Consider the following 19,078-nt stretch of genomic DNA (forward strand, 5'->3'; position numbering starts at 1 on the left):
AACAATTCAATACGGCACAGAGTGGGGCCAAGGCCTTGAACTTTCTTCTCATTTGCATACTTTTCGAATATTGTGTGCTCGCTGATGCATTAAACATCGGGATTTTCATAAAAAGCAAATCAAATGAACTATGCAAGGAGGTTTGTGACAGATATCCATAGTTACAAATTGCATTTTTTCCAATAACGTAAAAAAGAGCTAATCACATTCCACATGTTCATTCAAGCGTGAATGTTTAATTAAACGCCTTTTAATCATTGAAGCATGTTAATTGGTCATGAACATAACGAAAAAGTTGAGAAAAGATCATTTCCAGTTACCGAAATGAAACAATACTTGCCTATGATATTTGAAAATCTTATTTTTTGTTTTCAATAAATGTTCATTGAACCGTGAAACGATGAATATTGTTGAAGATACTCTTCCCAAAAATAACTGTCATCATATTCTATCATTTTTATTGATGAAAATGTGTAAAAAATCCAATTATAGCAAATTTGGACTTGTGTTTATTCAACCGTGAAATTTAGCCAAAAAATTGTATCGTCTTTTAGAAAGTACCTTTTACAAGCCTTCTGACTGTTTTTCATGATGAGAATGTGGAATCAGTTCCAATAAAATTGAATCAAAGTCATGATTTTTGGCTTGTGACTTTTGAAAAGTGACATTTTTGCCTTCTGACGGTGCTCACTGAAGCATGACGTAAAATACGTCCATAACATTTACTCAGAGGGTAGCTTATAAAATTACCTACACGCTCATGTAAAAATATATCAAAAACTCGCATTGGTTCGGAAATTATTGATGTTTGTTCAAAGGGGGACTTACTTTTTTTGTTGTGTATATTTATATGTTCCACTATATAAAATATATTTTCATGCATCTAAAATCAACTATATTGAATGAACCTTCATTTATGTAATGTAGATAAAAATGATATATTCCCAGATCATTTTGTGGCCATATGCTATATCAATTGTTGGTCAATCTGATAAACTTATTAATTTCCATGAATCATATTTCATTTGTTGCTTTAGGTGCATTAACTGATTTAGATATTCTACGGTCATGAATAGTATTTGTAGTACCTGTATCAAGTAATATGATAATGCTTTATGTTATTGTTAGGAAGAGCAGTTACCATCTATTCAGCTTCAGAATTGTATTATTGCACCAAGATAATCCAATCATTCCCTCCATTTTGTCATGGCTAGTACTTGATTTCTCAGTACCTCAACTTATAATAAAGAAGTATATTAGATTGAATAATGAGTACCACCAGCTCTCTTATATACTCATATTTCAAGAAATTAAGTCATACAAAAGAAGGATTTGTTAGGATTCAGACTGAAATTTGAAATACAATTCTATGAAACAAATTCATAACAATCAAAGATACATGTTAGACATTCATGTCTAATCACTAATGAACCTTTGTTAATCTTTGACTAATGATTGCCTTCTATAGAATTGACTTGAGCCCATAATCAATCTGGATTTAAGTGAAAATAATTAAAGGGGAAGTTCACCCTGAAGAAAACTTTGTTGTAAAAATAGCAGAAAAAATAGTAAGTAATATTGGTGAAGGTTTGAGGAAAATCCGTTAAAGAGTAAGAAAGTTATTAGAGTTCAAAGTTTTGGATTTGTGACATCATAAACGAGCAGCTGCCCCATGTGTTATGTAATATAAAATGCATGAATTTCAAATTTTGTATGGTTCCTGATGACTTAATTTTGTTTTTTATTCATGATCGGGTGTGAAATGATTTGTCTATTGATATACAAAAGGTACAGTGAAAACCATTTTCGATTTTTTGAGAAAATGACATTTCATTGATTTTTTACCATTCGCTATGTAGGAATGCTGCTCGCATATGACGTCACAAATCAAATAATTGAAATTCTAATAACTTTAATTATTTGATGAATTTTTCTCAAACCTTCGGCAATATTTTCATTCTGCTATTTTTACAATAAACTTTTTGTCAGGGTGAACTTCCCCTTTATTTTCGATATTCCAAGATTTTTTAAAATTTGTAATTCAAACAATGTAAAGCAACTGCCCCAAATAAATGCTAATTTCCATGCTGCAATACATGTATGTTTGTTACCATGTTGCAAGAAGCCTTATATAAAGAGGGCCATCTAGATTTGAAATAACGCGTCCAAGTTTAACAGTAGTATGATTGCCCTGGCTTTTGCAGTGCAGTTTCTGTGGTCTCAAAGTGATAGTTTGTTCACGTTAACTTCACATGAGTGAAGTGCAACACAATAACTGCAAAATTATTCTGATGATTGGTGAATGTTTGCCCTGACAGAAGTTATTAAGGGGGAGAGCTGAAGTATGTTGATATTTGAGATTATAGTACATTAACATTTACTAATATTTTTCCCCCTTTTTTATTGCTGTGACTTGCACTTCTATATCACTCTCTGTAGTTTTTATTATACTTATTTCAATGCCAAAAAATTAGACTTATTTCTATCAACCAAATATTGAAATCAATTGGAATGGAATATAGAATGTGTATATATATATTTTTTTATCAGTGTACTTTTCACTTGTTATAGTGTAGCTGACAAAATTTTTATTTTGGCTTTATTTTTGCTCTGTTTCTAATTTGTACGTGGAAGCGTTTCCATATATTAGTTCATCTTATCTGACAAAAAATTAAATGTCTTTTTCCTCTTTAGTAAAGAAAGATATAATAAGACAAAACAACCCTGAATATTTCTTTATCTCTGAAATTGATGTCAAGGAATCTTGAATTCCTCATCAAAATCATAGACAAAACTAAAAGGTTCTTTAGAATATCAGAGTACTTTTTAATTATCAATGGATAGAAATGAATTTAACCCATATTCATCTTCTCATCTTGGTTTAAACCAGATATAGGCATGAATCTTGTATCAAACTAATCTTTTTTTTTTACTACACTAGTCTAACAGGTAGTGCTTGCTTAATGACTTAAGTTTAATACATTGCAGGACTTTTCCTTCATGGAATGATTTTGACTCACTATTAAATCTTCAATATATATATATATATGACTATCTTCATAAGTAAACTGTGAATTTTGACTCTCTTAAAATCTTAAATATATGATTATCTTTACTAGTAATCTTAAGTTTGGACTCCAAATATAACCCACTCTTGAATCTTGAAAATATGATTATCTTCACTAGAAATCTGAAATAAGAATTTTGAATTTGACTCACTCTTGAATTTTGAAATATGTCACTGAGTTACTATTTTCTATCATTAATGTTTTCATACATTCTGTAAGACAGAAGAAATAGGATACCCTGTAAGTAAAGATTTACCCTCTAAATGTAAACAGGGCCAAGATTTTTTTATATTTATATTTCAAGTATTTTATTTACTTCATACAATTTTTTTGCTTGGTGGGAAAGAATATTAACAAGAATGAAAACAATTTACTTTTCCCTTACTGTATTGTCAGGCATCAGGAGGAGGAAAGTCATCTCAACAAATCATTGAAGATCTGGCTTCAGATATTCTATCCAAGATCCCTCCTGATTACAACTTAGAAGAAGTACAGGTAAGAAATATTCTCATAGAAAAAATGCAATTATTGCAGTGTATTAACTATGTGTCTTGTGTATAATGAAACCCAAGAATGCTAGATTATGGTTAAAGGTGATGTGGCAAATTATAAAATGGTTGCAAATTACTTTGGAAATCAGTTGAAAACAATGATTACAAAAAAAACCAACAACAATGAAATGATACTGGGTGTGTTAAGTATGCATAATTTAGGATTAGAACATGAAAGAAAACATTACAACTGAATACGCACCTTTACTTTAGTTCACAAGAGGTGTCGACTCTGGTTTACAGAAGGGAGCCAGTGTTGGTCACCATTGTTGACTGTAGCAAGGGAAACGTAAATTGTTTTGGAACATAATTTTTTTTCATCTATTCCACATTATTTCACAAACTCCCAACTTCCATTGCAGTTAATCAACAACTAATGTTTTAAGAAAAATATCAAATGAATATATTCGTATCGGACATCTGAGCAGGGCAACTTTAATACATTATCGCCTGTTTTCAATCATTTATCCACCGATCCAAGGACCCAAGTTATTGCCCGCTCAGGAAAGTCAATGAGAAAATGCGTGGAAATGTAACGGGGAATAAGACAGAGCTAACATCCGCGTATTATTTGCGTCCGTATACACGTCCTATTGAAACGCACAGTGCTATACGTCATAATATTAATCAAGATGAGACAACGCTGGATACTGCGTCCCCAGGCCAGGGACACGTCCTTTTAATATTAGAAAGTCAAAAAGGGGCCTAAGCTTTCGATCCTAGCAGAATCTTCGTCGGAGGCAAATATCAAATGAATATATTCGTATCGGACATCTGAGCAGGGCAACTTTAATACATTATCGCCTGTTTTCAATCATTTATCCACCGATCCAAGGACCCAAGTTATTGCCCGCTCAGGAAAGTCAATGAGAAAATGCGTGGAAATGTAACGGGGAATAAGACAGAGCTAACATCCGCGTATTCTTTGCGTCCGTATACACGTCCTATTGAAACGCACAGTGCTATACGTCATAATATTAATCAAGATGAGACAACGCTGGATACTGCGTCCCCACGAAGATTCTGCTAGGATCGAAAGCTTAGGCCCCTTTTTGACTTTCTAATTTACTCCATTGGCTCTCTTTTATTAGATAAGCAGTTTTCAGCAGCTTCTTTTTGCTTTTAATATTACATCACAATGAAGTTCAGAGGCCTAGTCTGCTCAACATGACAAAATAGATTCCCATTCTTAAAGTGTAAAATATCTAAACTTTCAAATTTTTGCTCTAGATGTCTGATTTGGATAATAATAAAAATATTGACTGACCTTTTTTGGGGGGAACGTAAAATATATTGCCCTTAGAAGAACCATATTGCCCTTGTCTAATGACTCTGGCCAATATGATTCTATTGTGAGCAATATATTTTATGTTCCCCTCAGGCCAGTCAATATTATTTGATTATATTATTGAAACTTCACATATCTAATTTGTTTGCGCGTAAAATTAAGAGGATTCTTGTGACAATGCTAATATATCTCTATTGGTTATTTTGACTATAGACCAAGTATCCTGTGCGTTATGAGGAGTCGATGAATACTGTGCTGGTTCAGGAGTTAATCCGTTTCAATCGCTTGATTGAGGTGGTTAGGTCTAGTCTTCAGGATATCCGCAAGGCCATGAAAGGATTAGTTGTAATGTCTGCTGAGCTTGAAGATGTATTTGATAGTATGATGGTTGGAAAGGTATGTATCAGTACATATGTTTCCCTTCCTCTGTTGTGAACATAATACTAAACATTTTTCTGATTATGAACTTCTGCCTGGATTTGATTTATCTCAGTTTTTTATATGTTTTGCTTGATTTTAATGTCTCGAAATATACTAAATGATCTTTTGGGCAATTTCATGAAATAATCAGCCCCTTTGCTTGTCTGACCTGTGTGTTTAAAAATGAATTCTTACTGCACTTCATGAACTCGTCAAGCCATGATAATTTGAGATCATTACAACTTAATGTGAATTAGAAAACAGATAAATTATTACAGAACATCCCAGAAATTGGAAATTGGGCGTACATATTTTATGAAAATGCAAATTTTTCTTGTAAATCAGATTTAATCAAATACATGGATTGATTTTTCTGCGTGGAATAATTTAATTTTCTCATAATTTTGTTCCTGTTCTTAGGTACCTGGTATGTGGGCAGCCAAGTCTTACCCATCCTTAAAACCTCTAGGTAGCTACATCACTGATCTCCTGGCAAGACTACAGTTCTTCAAAGTAAGTAAAGCAAAACACGGTTTTATTGTTACCTCGCCTTATACATACCTCTGATTTTTTTGTAGCTATCATATGTTTTCTCTGATTATTTTGTTTGAATGCTACCATTATTGATTTTGTATTTGATATCTTGTAGGATTGGATACGTGATGGGATGCCTACAGTGTTCTGGTTATCAGGTTTCTACTTCACGCATTCATTTCTTACCGGAACCATGCAGAACTTTGCTAGACGATACAAGATACCAATTGATCAGCTACTACTTGATTTTGAGGTCATGAAGAAAGAGAATAGTATGGATTCCAAACCTGTAAGAATATTTCAAGTGGTTTGTTTGGTAGAAAGTCCTTTTGATGTCCTTGCACACTGTAGGGGTTATGTTTTGGGGTTGTCGTTCATTTCTTTTTCCATTCTCGTAATGAATAAAGCGCCATTTCATGCATCAACTTAAAAACTTGGATTGAGTATACATATTGGAAGGTTAATGATCTGATTACATTTTTGGGTTTAGAGGTAAAAGGTCGTTGGGGTCCTTATATGCCCGAAAATACCTCTTCTTTCGATAATATTCTTCTTGGTGTGGCAGTTGAAAATCCATCTAGTTTACAAATCATTGCAACCCTTCTGCCAGGTTATTATTTCATTTCAAGTAGTATAAACACATGTGTACCTGCAATTTTTTTACATAATCACCATTTTATAAATACTAGTAGCTCAATTTTGTACATGGGGGAAGTACCCCCAATACCGTTGGGTAGGTAAAATTTTGCATATCAGCACGGTTTTGTGTTTATGGCATGTGGGGGAAATGATATTGGGGGTGATGGAGGGGGCGCAGACCAACCAAAACCTGTTTGGCGCCCATCCCTAACATTTCGTTACATTGAGTGTCCAGTCTTACCCTTGTAGTGTCTTTGATTATTGTAATGACTGTGTATGTGATGTTAAGACATAATTCAGAAATTAATGTAAGGGTTAATGTTTTACTTTAATTTAGCTGTAATGATTTGTAACAGAACTCTAATGGAATTTATTTTACAGGGTGATGGAGTATATGTGACTGGTTTGTTCATTGAAGGAGCTCGTTGGGATAGACCAACCCATGTCTTAGCTGAATCACAACCAAAGATCCTCTATGATACTCTTCCTGTTGTATCCTTTTTATTCAATTATTATAATTCATGATCAATTATGCTAAGGAAAGTATTTCTTTTGAATTACAGGATATCTGTAGAAAGCTTGATGTATGTTATGTGTTTTAAGAAAACTTGATTCATAAAATTTTACGTCCTTGAAAATATCCTGTTCTTGTGACGACCAACCATTAGAGGGATTAACTTGGATTTTGTATGCATTAATGTAAGTGACAATAATCTGGTTATATTTGGGGTTCATGAGGTCAAAGGACATATATGTCACTATTTAAACATTTTATAAGTTAGGTGTTTAATTTAATTCTGATCTTCCAATGACGGATGCATACACTGAGACTGCACACAGTTGAGAATCCATTGACTTATGTACCTGTAATAAAAACACCAAAAATGTTTTTTTCCCTTCTAAAGCTGTACTCTGAAGCATATGGTAGATAACAACAGGAGCACTGGCAGCATCAGTTCCCATTTTGCCTGAAAAATGCTCCATTTTATGCCTCTGCCAAAGCTAGATAGTTGCTGGAGGTATTATGTTTTTGTGTCATTCATTTGTATGTTCCTATTTCCTGTAATTAAGAATCATTTGATGGATCAACTTCGAACTTGGTCAAAGTATGCATTTAAAGGTATAAAAACCTTTTTGTTTGTTCTTCATTGTCATAAAATTCAGAAGATATCAACCTATTTTCTGTGCCCATTCATTTATGAAATTCTGGATCTGCTACTGCAGCTCATGTAAAGTGTTAACATATTTGTATAATTTCCTTAATTCGTATTCATTAGATATGGATTAAACCTATCGAGAAGTCAAATGTTAAGAATACCCAGTCCTATTCATGTCCAGGTAAGATCTAGATAATGTACCGGTACCTTGCTTTTATGGAATCTGTATATCTCTTCATTTAGAAATTAACTAACTCCTCTGTGACTCATTTCCAGATCTTTTATTTACATTGTAGTTTCTGAATTTTTTTTGAAAAGGGGGAAATTCTAATCCAATATATACATACATTGTTTAATAAATATTAGAGTATTTCCTTCTCTCTTTATTATAGTTTACAAAACAAGTGTCCGACGAGGAACGCTGTCTACTACTGGGCACTCCACTAACTTTGTTCTGGAGATACAGCTCCCATCATCTCATACTCCAAACCATTGGATCAACAGAGGTGTGGCTATGCTCTGTCAGCTTGATAACTAGTTCAAAAGGGGTGTGGTTATGCTAACTTGAACTAGATGAACTAGGATGTTGCCAATTCAACCAACCTGATAACTAGAACAACTGGGGTATGACCAGGTTCTGTCAACTTAACAGCCAGATCCAAAGAATGTAGTAGTTCTGAGACAACTTTTCTTCAAAACTCATCAACAAAGCAATACCCTCATTTTACAAAATACCATAACTTTGAAAGGGAAAACAATTTTGACAATAATAATGTGCCAGGAACCTATTTTGTGTGAAAATGAGGTCTTAGCATTGTAAAATAAGCTTAGCTCTTGATCATAGGACTGATATATCATCAATCATTATGTTCAGTCAAGTGTGAAATTCTTTGCTTTATTGGCCCAATCAGCTGAGATATTCAGAAGTGAGCACCAGACAGGTGAATTTGTCACTTCTCATAGAAATAGGGTTATTTGGAGGATCTATGATTAAGTTTTTGACAAATTCTCCTACTGTGTGCATGTACACTTTGAAATATTTTTATTGTTTATGAAAGCAATGAACCTTATTGAAAAAATGGGTGACATTTTTCATCCAAATGATTCATCACATGGATGAAAGTAAAAGGTATAGTAATGTAGTTTTAGTGAGCACACTTTATAGATTAAGCAATAAAAACTATTTTCTGATATTTCAGTACAAGAAATACCACCGGTGACCATTGAAAAGTGAAAATTTTGGCTACAATGCTCACTCATTTGTAACTTAGGCAATCATATTCTTTATTTTCATATAGAAGTTAAATAGTGATTAATTTACAGAAGTAGGATCATAGTTAAATAGTTTACTCTGAGATGTAACTTCTGAAAGCATTGTTTTTGCATTTTTTAAAACTTAAAGTAGCAAGTATCATTTTGAGAGTTTAATGGAGATTTTGACACATACAGAGAATGCTATGGAATATTATTGTGTCTTTAGTGATATCATTTATATAGTCCGTCCAATGACTGATGAAATATATCCAGAATGATGTTCAATCCAGACACAGTTTATCTGTGTTAAGCTTGTCTGTATATCTTGAAATGAAAAAGCAAATGAGTTACAAAATTTAAATTATATTGCAAGTAAATGTGGCAGTCGAGCATGCGCACTATACTGTTGAATACGGTCTCCTATTCAATAACAAATTTTGTATAGGAGCCTATGGGATATTTGTCGGATTTCGGTACTTTTTAGGGATACGCTCTGATACTACACAGGCAATTGATGCACACCAAAATATGCGTTTTTTAAGCAATGCTAAAACGCTCTATATATACATGTAGATGATGTAGAATGCTGCATAATTTCTATGCATATAATTCATTTCAATAAATGATATATTGCTCTATAAAATCATTATATTTCACGTTTTCTGCAAACTTATTTTAATCTTTGCATTAAAAGTTAGAATGAATAAAGGCAACTCACAATGAATTCTTTAAACAGATTTGCAGTTGGATGATTAGTTTATACATGTAAATATATTCACTTTTAAATAAACTTTAGAAATAAATATCTTTATTTTTTCTGTTAACTTATTTTTATGTATATGTATTGTGAAAGAAATCATGTATGTATAAATAATTATTCTCATTGATGCAGAAAGAATGTGATGTGAATTCTAAGAACAAATTGTCAGAGTAACTTATAGTATTCAGCTCAGTTCAGTTGTCATTACAATTTGCATACTTTCATTCAAATGCTAAAGTCATTAAACCAGAAATATGGCTGAAAATTAGAGCCAAATTAAAGTTTATGTCCTGGTTTATGTTGAGGATCTCAATCCTTTCCATCTCTGGCCTTTTTTTGGCTGTTCTGTGATTCAACCCCCATCCTCCCTCCCTGAGATCTCGGCCACCAATTGGGTGAGCGCTACAAAAATTTGCATGATGGTAGTATGTGATGTCACCTATGTTGATTTTTTTCCAAAATAATTAGATTTTTTTTATATTATATACTAATCTGTGCATAAATCATACATGTACTTGTTGCTCCACTTCACTGAATAAAGCTCAATACACTGTAAATGCTAATTATTGAAGTAAATATTCTCTGCAGTATTCCAAACAATTGTTTCCCAAAAATCATTGGTTTGAAAATCAATTTCCTATTTATTTTCTTTGTACCTTCTATTTTTCTTCATTCCTTTGATAATTTCCGAGGAACCATGTACCCAAGTGTCACAAATTTGTTCTCGACAGATGTATGAGACTTTAAAGTTCACCGAGTGGCGCAGTCAAAGAGTTTTGCATGCCGGAATGGTCAAAGATGTTGAGGGAGGGGGGTTTTGACTGACTCCCCCGGGCAGTTTAGGGTTAAGAAAATATATACGCGACATCAAGATTGGGCAGTGTCAATATTACTGTTCTTTTCTGCTAAACTATTTTAATGTCGATTTTATATTCTACAGCAAAACGTATTCACAATAATTAGTGTACTTCATGCAATAGGGTTGTTTTGGATTATGTGAATTTGTTATTATTTATTGTATATAATTGATGTTGTATATCAGTATGGTGTATCATAAAACCTGTATGTAGATCATGTAGGTAACTGTTTTACCTAAATTACATCGGAAATAATTTTGTACAGATGCAATTATTTTTCTATGGAGGAATAAATTCTTAAAATGATTATTCTCAACTCTATGCATTCTATATGCTGCTTCCAAAGATTGGACATTCATGTTATATTCTGTCTTGTGCTTTGTCAATAATGATTCAAATTTGCTGCTCTTTAAATTGCAATTAAATATTCAAACCACAGTCAACTTTAGGACTGTGATTCATTGCAAATTTCTTTAAATGTATTCTGAATACAGTCTAACAGATCATGCTTAAATACAGTTCATGAAGTACAATGAAAATCTCCCTCCTTTGATTCACAGTGTGTCTGTAGTTGTTTATAACTAAATTCCCTGAGCTCTAATACAATCATATATTTTCTATTGGAATTCAGACTTTATTTTGTTTCTGTTGATGAATATCACCAACATTTTAGTACTCATATGACAGTTTAAATCAGCTAATGTCTTTGTGAATGAATTCATGATCAGATGTATGATAAAAGATATTTAGTATGTTGCTATATCTAACATATCCCTGACTTGATATATATAATAGTAGTTTGTGTTGCCAAGTTAGCCATTAAAATAAAAGTTTATATCAACATTCCAAAATGTGCTCCAGTTTACCTTGACTTTAAGAAAAATATCTTTACTATGTTCATGTATAGTTTTGTCTGTTTGTATTTGAAGTGCATGTTACAAATAATTACATTGATAAATTATTCATGATCATGAATCATCAAAGGATGAAAAGATCAATTTATTGTGAAGTCGATCATGAGATATGTATAAAATCATTATCCTTTGTTTATAATAAATATATCCTTTAAATTCTACATGGATGTTTGAGTACTAATGTGGTGAGTAAATTGTGTGAGGTTGCTCAAAAATGTGATGGAAGAGAAATATTATCTTTGAAAAGAGGAAAAACGGAGAGAGAAAATATATTGTACAGTGTGTCCCACAAAAAAGGAAACCTGTTTTCAGAGATAGACTTCACAATTGTTAAATATGTTTTTTACTATAAATTTGATACTTGTGGCAATGAGTGGAATCTCATCTCTAATTTGAAACCAACAGCTAAGCAAATCATTCACGCATGGCAGATTACAAACATTAAATATTAAGGCATATCAGAAACAATTTGTGCAGAAACTTGTGTGTGAATCTGAATCCACTCTCATTTTAGGGATCAGTGAGAGAATCTTAAATAATACAAAAAAATGCTAATGAGCCAATATCGAACGAATCTTGTCCAATTTTTCTGCGCAACCTGGTTTTGACATTAAATTTTCAAACTCGTCTTGAGCATTAATGCGTGAAGTGTTTGACTCATGTTAGGTATCACAAAGAGAAATAATTGAATTATATGAATATGTAAAATATCATAATTTGCCTTTGAAGAATAAAGACATGGGAATCCGTTTCCTTTTATCTGGGACGCATTTATATAAAGCCTAGGAAATTCTGTGTGTTGTATATGGAAGTGACAATTTACATCTTGACAATGTAATGCATTTAGTTCCAACAAAGTTTATTCAAATGAAATCTGAATTTTTGATGTAACGTCTTCTTCAGGGAAACGTTCGTTGGTTGCTCGTTTATAATGTTTACCTGAAGAGGACTTGTGTTGTAAAATTTCATTTGAATGAACTTTGTTGGAACTAAATGTATATTACCTTGTCAAAATGTACGTTTGTAAAAATATATTTACAGTAGGCCTATATTGATATTTTTAGCATTTGTTTATATATTTTCCAACTAGAGGATTTTTTTTGGTTTAATCTTAATATGTTTACAAATTTTATTTTAGATTTCTTGCTCTTTGTTGAGTCAAACCTAAATATTTATTCCATGGAAAGATTAATTAAAGTTTTAGTTTGGTTTGATGACTATTTTTAGTTTTTAAAGAAAAAGAGAAAACTTCAATTAGAGTTAAAAAAAAACCCATAGTACAGGAAGAAAATGAAAAAAACATTGAAACTGAAAAAAATGCTTGAAAGGCTAAATATAGCAATGAAATTCAAAATAAAAAGGGAATCGAATGTATGATACATGTGTGCATAATTTTATTCACAATTGACAATGTTCACAGATTTATCTCATACCTTGTCTAATATTACAACATAGCCAACAGTACTTACAAGACTGCTCTTACATTCTTGATATTCCAGTTATTTGTAGGGTCATGCAGAACTCAATGAAACATTCACTTACAATATGAAACATGATAACATCATCAGACATAAATTAAACTATGCCATACCCATACTTATCGATTGGTAGACATGATAGGTATTTGCTGTACATAAAAAAAATATCCATTCAATAAATCAATACTTAAGGACGTTCCACAGTTATGTTTGTGCGCATTATGATCTGCGCATAGTTTACACTCTGCGCGCTGACGTCACAATGGATGAACAGGTGATTAATTAGCTGCGGGTATGTGCTGATTTTTCTCATCTTCTGCACTTTAACTGCAGATCTGATGCGTTATTTCATGAAGCTAAAAAATGAAATTATTCCATGGACCATTCAAAAAAAGATTCTCTACAATTTCGAAATACTTTACTCTGCAGTGCTGCCAAGAATCACGAATATTACCCCGAGTTTGAATAAATGGTAGAGTGGTTTTGATTTTTTCTTCACATAGATACAAAGCATTCGGCGCATTTTTGGTGTTTTAAAAAGCACATTTGCTCTAATAAAAATACTGATAGTTTAAAAAAAAGCACATGAACCCCTATTTTTTAATGTTTGTTCCTCTTAGGTATACCTTCCTCTACAACTTTACAAATTTTGGTGAAAATGACATGGATTTTGAATAAAGTGCAGCATTTATTGTACTTTTGTAGTTTGTTACTGAAATTTCACATTTTTTAGATTGGGATTTTGTTATCTTTTACGCCATTTTTAAGAACTGACAGTGCTGTTAAACTTAAAATTGCAAACAAATAGCACTATAAATATATTCTCCATTCTAACGATACAATTATTAACTCTCTTGCGAAATTTGATGACTTTTTCATGTATTTTGACTGAGTAATACAGGTTTAAACTCATTGTAGTAATCTTGGGCGGTCTAAAAATGCCAAATTCTTTTGAATGCGCAATTCTTAAGAAGATCAATTTGGGTGAACTTTGAAGTTCTATAGCAAAAAATCAAGCACATGGACCTATGTTAATTTTTGCATATTTCGAATATTAAGGTTCTAAAGTATCTATGTGCAAAGTTTGGTGAAAATGACATGGATTTCACTTTAACTGTGGAACGTCCTTAATAGCCTGGACAATTTGAAATTGCAGTCGAGGCCGGGGGGGGGGGGGGGGGGGTGGGCGCTTATTGGCTCACTCGGATCTTGGCTGTTGATTGCGTGATCGCAATGAAAATCAGCTAGCATATATCCCATAGCGTATTCTCCAAATTGTATAGTTAATTGTTCCAACATCATTCAAATATCAGAAGCAAGATGGAGGCACCACTTTGCCGATGGCAGCTGCAGTGTTGTCAACATTGAAATCTTAACCAAGATAGTTTTTGAAATGTCATCATTTCAAAATTATTAAGACCTATTTCCCTACACTTCGACATAAGGGTGACAAAGTATCATTGATCATTTGGCCTGAGTTTCAGGTCACATTTTCAAGGTCGAAGGTCAACAGGGTAAGTGAACTTTCACCATGTGTTGGCATCAATATAAATTTAAAAATATCAACCATTATTAAGATTTGAATCATTTCAAAAGTTCCCATGCTATAAAACTTGAATACTGTATAATGATTACCAAGTATTAGCAAAAGGATGAGGGCATTTTCAGGTCACTAGGCCAAGGTCTAAAGTCATTTGGGGTAAGTAAACTGGTATCAACTTCAAAAACTTAACCAAAGGCTATTTTCATGCTGATTTTGAAATCTGTACACCATATTCAGTTAAATTTTAATATATTGGTTATCAGGTATAATCAATTATATGAATAAATTGTTAGGTCACTTGGTCAAGATCAACAGTCTTTTAAAATCAATTACCTGATAAAACTATTTTTGTTAACCATTCCAAAGTATATAATCAAATGAAGAATGAATGAGATAGTTATTGGATATAACAGATGATATTGAATGAATGCTGTGTTCCCTAGTCAAGGTCAGAGTTCATTTATGGTCAATGAATTTTCATTATTGAATAAATGAATTTTCCCCCTCTAACTTTGAAAAACTATTCACAGTTATAATTTTCTTATAAAGCTTGTATAAAATGTGTATCAAGTTTTCCAATCTGATAAGAATGGCATTGCCTCTTCATGTCTTCATGGCCTTGGATTAGTACATTAAGAAAAAGAAAATGTTTCATATTTGAATATCTGGTCTAAACACTTGTGTTAGAATTCTTATCAAATGAGCATAGAAATGCTGGCATAAGTATTTCTAATGTATTCCTTTTGGTTTTACTTTACATTTTCATTGTCAGCCACACTATTCCATTCATAAAAAGCAAGATACCAGATGTTTTTGATAAGAAAAGTAAAGTAATGAATACTCTTCTGAATTTTGGCTGGAAACAGAATTAGCATTGGATATAAAAATGAAATCATGTTGTTGAGCAATCATGGGAGTGACCTGCACTTACAAAATATTGCACACATTCAGAACCATGTAGGCCTACCTGTGGTGGCCGCACAGAAGCGTTGTTAGCGTAACAACCAGTCACATCTTTCACGGGCGACCATCGCTTAGACGCAATGTTTTCACTAACAGAGCACTAACAGGAGGCCTATCGGTATCGATAAGCTCACAGAAGCTTAGCCGAATTCCTAATAATCTAACAATAAAAATCCCGGCAGAAGCTAACAGTGGCGCTAATGTTAATGCAAATCGCTAACAGTGCCAAGGGCACCAATAGTGACGATGTTAGTGAATAATTTCTTCCTTTAAAACTTTTCTCCCTTTCTTATACCAAGTAATTTAAAACAGACCTCGACCAAATTAAAGGGGTATTCCGGGCCCACACAACAATATATGAATGGAGTAAAATTAGATGAGCAAATTGCTGAAAATTTCATCAAAATCTGATAAAAAAATAACAAAATTCTTGAATATTAAAAAATTAACACTGTACTTTGAAAATGATATTACTGAGCAGCATGTGGCCATGAATATGCAATAAATGGAATGATGATGCCATATCCTCTAAGCTCTTTCCCCTTTTTCTGATTTTATTAAAATGAACTCGTAATTGTCTCAAATGTGTGTATGTCACCCGAGTAACAAAATGATGATCTTTGAAGCAATATTCTGGGTGGAAAAAATTTAAATAAACCTAATTTTGTATGATACAACAGACCCTCATTGCATATTCCTGAAGACATGAATATAAATTTCACCAAAATAGGGCCTAATGCAAAATTTTAAGATAGCATAATTTTTTGTATTCATTTTCAATTTCAAACCTTATTATTTTCTTCAGCCTGGAGTACCCCTTTAAGAATGGGTATATAGCGGGGGATGTTAATTAGTGCCAAGATATGATCCTTTTCATCAAGTTTTTTTTCTTCCAAGATATATCATTTTTTTAAGTGTTTGAAGACATTTTTAGAATAGACCCTACATTAGAAAGAAGAAGAATAGCTGATAAAAATGATCGCATGATAATCATCATTGGCAAATACTCTATCATGAGCATGAGTGAAGTCTGTGAAGGGCATTTTCAAACAAAAGAAACTGATGAAAAGTGGGATTGCATTTTCTTTTCGTACAGAATCTCCATCATAATATCATGATAGGCTAATTTTCTTGATCTTTTTAAAGCTTATTCGATATTTTTAAAAATTAAATTAGTAAATATAGGCCTATATTTACTATTTGCTGTCATTTCATGTTTAAAATGTAATAAGGAATTTTTTGTAGGCCTATATAATAATAAATTACATTCCTTTACCCTTTCCTAGACAAGATTTTAAACTTGTAGGATATGCAAATAATCATAACTAAATCTTAATTTAAATCTAGATAACTATGCACAAGTTATAGATTTTGCCTAACTCAAATCCCCTAACAACACTCACGCCTAACGGCACCCTAACAGTGCTTTCTGTGCCTTCTGTGCGATTATTCTACCCATCCTGTTAGTAGCTGATTTGTTAATGAATAATGATATACAGATTGTGATGTCAAGCGTTGATCCCAGATGTAAATAATGCATTACTTTGACATTAGCCATCGCGGCGAGATTACCGGTTGTAACAGGGCCCTTTGTTAGCGCAATGTTACGCTAACAGCGTTTCTGTGCGGCCGATACTAGTCTTTGAGAATATGGTTTCAAAAGTAGTATGAATTTTAAAAGAAAACAGGTCATTGACAAGTGGAATGCCTCTGGCGGTCTCACCTGCATCACGCGATTCAATATAGCAGCAGTGCTTACTTTGAAAACTACTATAACTCGCACAAGATGTTCAGTGATACTTGGTTACTCTTATGTCCAAGTTTTATGAACTAGATCAATACACAATACAGAGATATGATGGTAATTCAACAAATACCTCCAACATGGCCAAAGTTCATTGACCTTACATGACCTTTAACCTTGAACATGTGACCTAAAACTCGCACAGGATGTTCAGTGATACTTGATTACTCTTATGTCCAAGTTTTATGAACTAGACCAATATACTCTCAAAGTTATGATGGTAATTCAACAAATATCCCCAATTTGGCCAAAGTTCATTGACCCTAAATGACCTTTGACCTTAATCATGTGACCCGAAACTTGCACAGGATGTTCAGTGATACTTGATTACTATTATGTCAAAGTTTCATGAATCAGATCTATAAACTTTTAAAGTTATGATGGTAATTCAACAGATACCCCCAATTCGGCCAAAGTTCATTGACCCTAAATGACCTTTGACCTTGGTCATGTGACGTGAAACTCGTGCAGGATGTTCAGTGATACTTGATTAACCTTATGTCTAAGTTTCATGAACTAGGTCCATATACTTTCTAAGTTATGTTGTCATTTCAAAAACTTAACCTTCGGTTAGGATTTGGTGTTGACGACGCCTACGCCGCCGCCGTCGGAAAAGCGGCGCCTTTAGTCTCACTCTGCTATGCAGGTGAGACAAAAACTGCGGTGCAAGCTTTTAATGTTACAGATTCATTTACTTAAAGATTTAATAAGTCCCTGATCAATATGGTTAATACACAATGTTGATAATTTATTTTTTCCATTAAAAAATTAACTTACAGAAAATGTGAAACCAAAGTAATATATCAAATACCAATATCATAGAAACACAATATAATGAATAGGTTGTCAATCTCATATTTTCATTTCAGTTTTTTTTTAGAAATATAAAAAGTGTGAAAATTCATTCATCTCCTTCCATAAAATTTTCATGAAAATGCTTTGAAAAAGTATTTACATCTTATTGATTTATCCTCTTTTCAACGTAGACCTCATTTTCAGTCATTTTATTGTTCACATGAACATGATAATTTACTTAAATCCGGGGGGGGGGGGGGCCACTTCCATGGACGAGTGGATACCATGCGCGACCATGGGGTCTCAAAAAGCACCCTAAACACGTATTTTCCATATTCTGAAAATGCACCCCTTAACAAGTATTGGCGTGTGAAACCCAACCCTTAACAAGTATTGGAAACAAAACGGTACCCTTGACAAGTATTCCCTGAATTGACCCCCTAAACAAGTATACACTAATTGTTATATCACGGACGTCGGTCGTCGGTTTTAAATGTACCTTTACCTACATATTGGGTTTATTACGGCCCCATCTTGTGCAAATCAGACTCTGTTGGGGCAAAAAGTACATCCTTTATAAAGCTTTTAGTCTTAATTTTTATACCCCCTCAAATTTGACCCTAAACACGTGTAGCTTTCCTAACGAAATAGATACCCTTTTTCCATTATTTTAGTGTTTTTGACACCCTTATTAAGTTACGTACGTAACGTGCCCTATCTTGAAAAAGACATCCTTCTTACGTGTTTTTTTGGTCGCTCATGGTATCCACTCGTCAATGTAAGTGGCCCCCCCGGGCTTAAATCGGGCATTGGCACGGGTGTTGATTACTGATGAGTTTATTACAGAATTTAACCCTATCTTAACTGGGCTATTTCAGACAAACATATACGGGGGAGGGGGGGGTGTCAAATTGACCCCCCCTCAGATCTCGACCGTTGATTGCGCGATCGCCACAAAAATTTGCACGCGCGTAGAGTCGTGTATGGAAACTACAAGATTGTATAGTAAAATTTTCAAAAAATTAATTGCTTATATTTTTTAAATTAATTATG

The 19,078-nt window shown here is 33.1% G+C and overlaps 1 protein-coding gene across 20 annotated transcripts in view; it reads left to right on the forward strand.

Moving 5' to 3' along the window:
* The window catches only part of LOC129256800 (dynein axonemal heavy chain 3-like), a 101,979-nt gene extending 90,376 nt beyond the window's left edge, over nucleotides 1-11,603 (forward strand). For all 20 annotated transcript variants that reach the window (XM_064097606.1, XM_054894969.2, XM_054894971.2 and 17 more), the window contains 7 exons: nucleotides 3,465-3,563; nucleotides 5,121-5,303; nucleotides 5,748-5,840; nucleotides 5,977-6,150; nucleotides 6,882-6,992; nucleotides 7,778-7,838; nucleotides 8,050-11,603. In XM_064097606.1, coding sequence (XP_063953676.1) covers nucleotides 3,465-3,563; nucleotides 5,121-5,303; nucleotides 5,748-5,840; nucleotides 5,977-6,150; nucleotides 6,882-6,992; nucleotides 7,778-7,838; nucleotides 8,050-8,195 — 867 coding nt within the window. In that variant the 3' untranslated portion in view covers nucleotides 8,196-11,603. The remainder of the gene's footprint in view (nucleotides 1-3,464; nucleotides 3,564-5,120; nucleotides 5,304-5,747; nucleotides 5,841-5,976; nucleotides 6,151-6,881; nucleotides 6,993-7,777; nucleotides 7,839-8,049) is intronic.
* The last annotated feature ends 7,475 nt before the right edge of the window (nucleotides 11,604-19,078 follow it).

The sequence above is a fragment of the Lytechinus pictus genome, chromosome 3 (assembly GCF_037042905.1).
Source record: "Lytechinus pictus isolate F3 Inbred chromosome 3, Lp3.0, whole genome shotgun sequence".
NCBI classification, from domain to species: domain Eukaryota; kingdom Metazoa; phylum Echinodermata; class Echinoidea; order Temnopleuroida; family Toxopneustidae; genus Lytechinus; species Lytechinus pictus.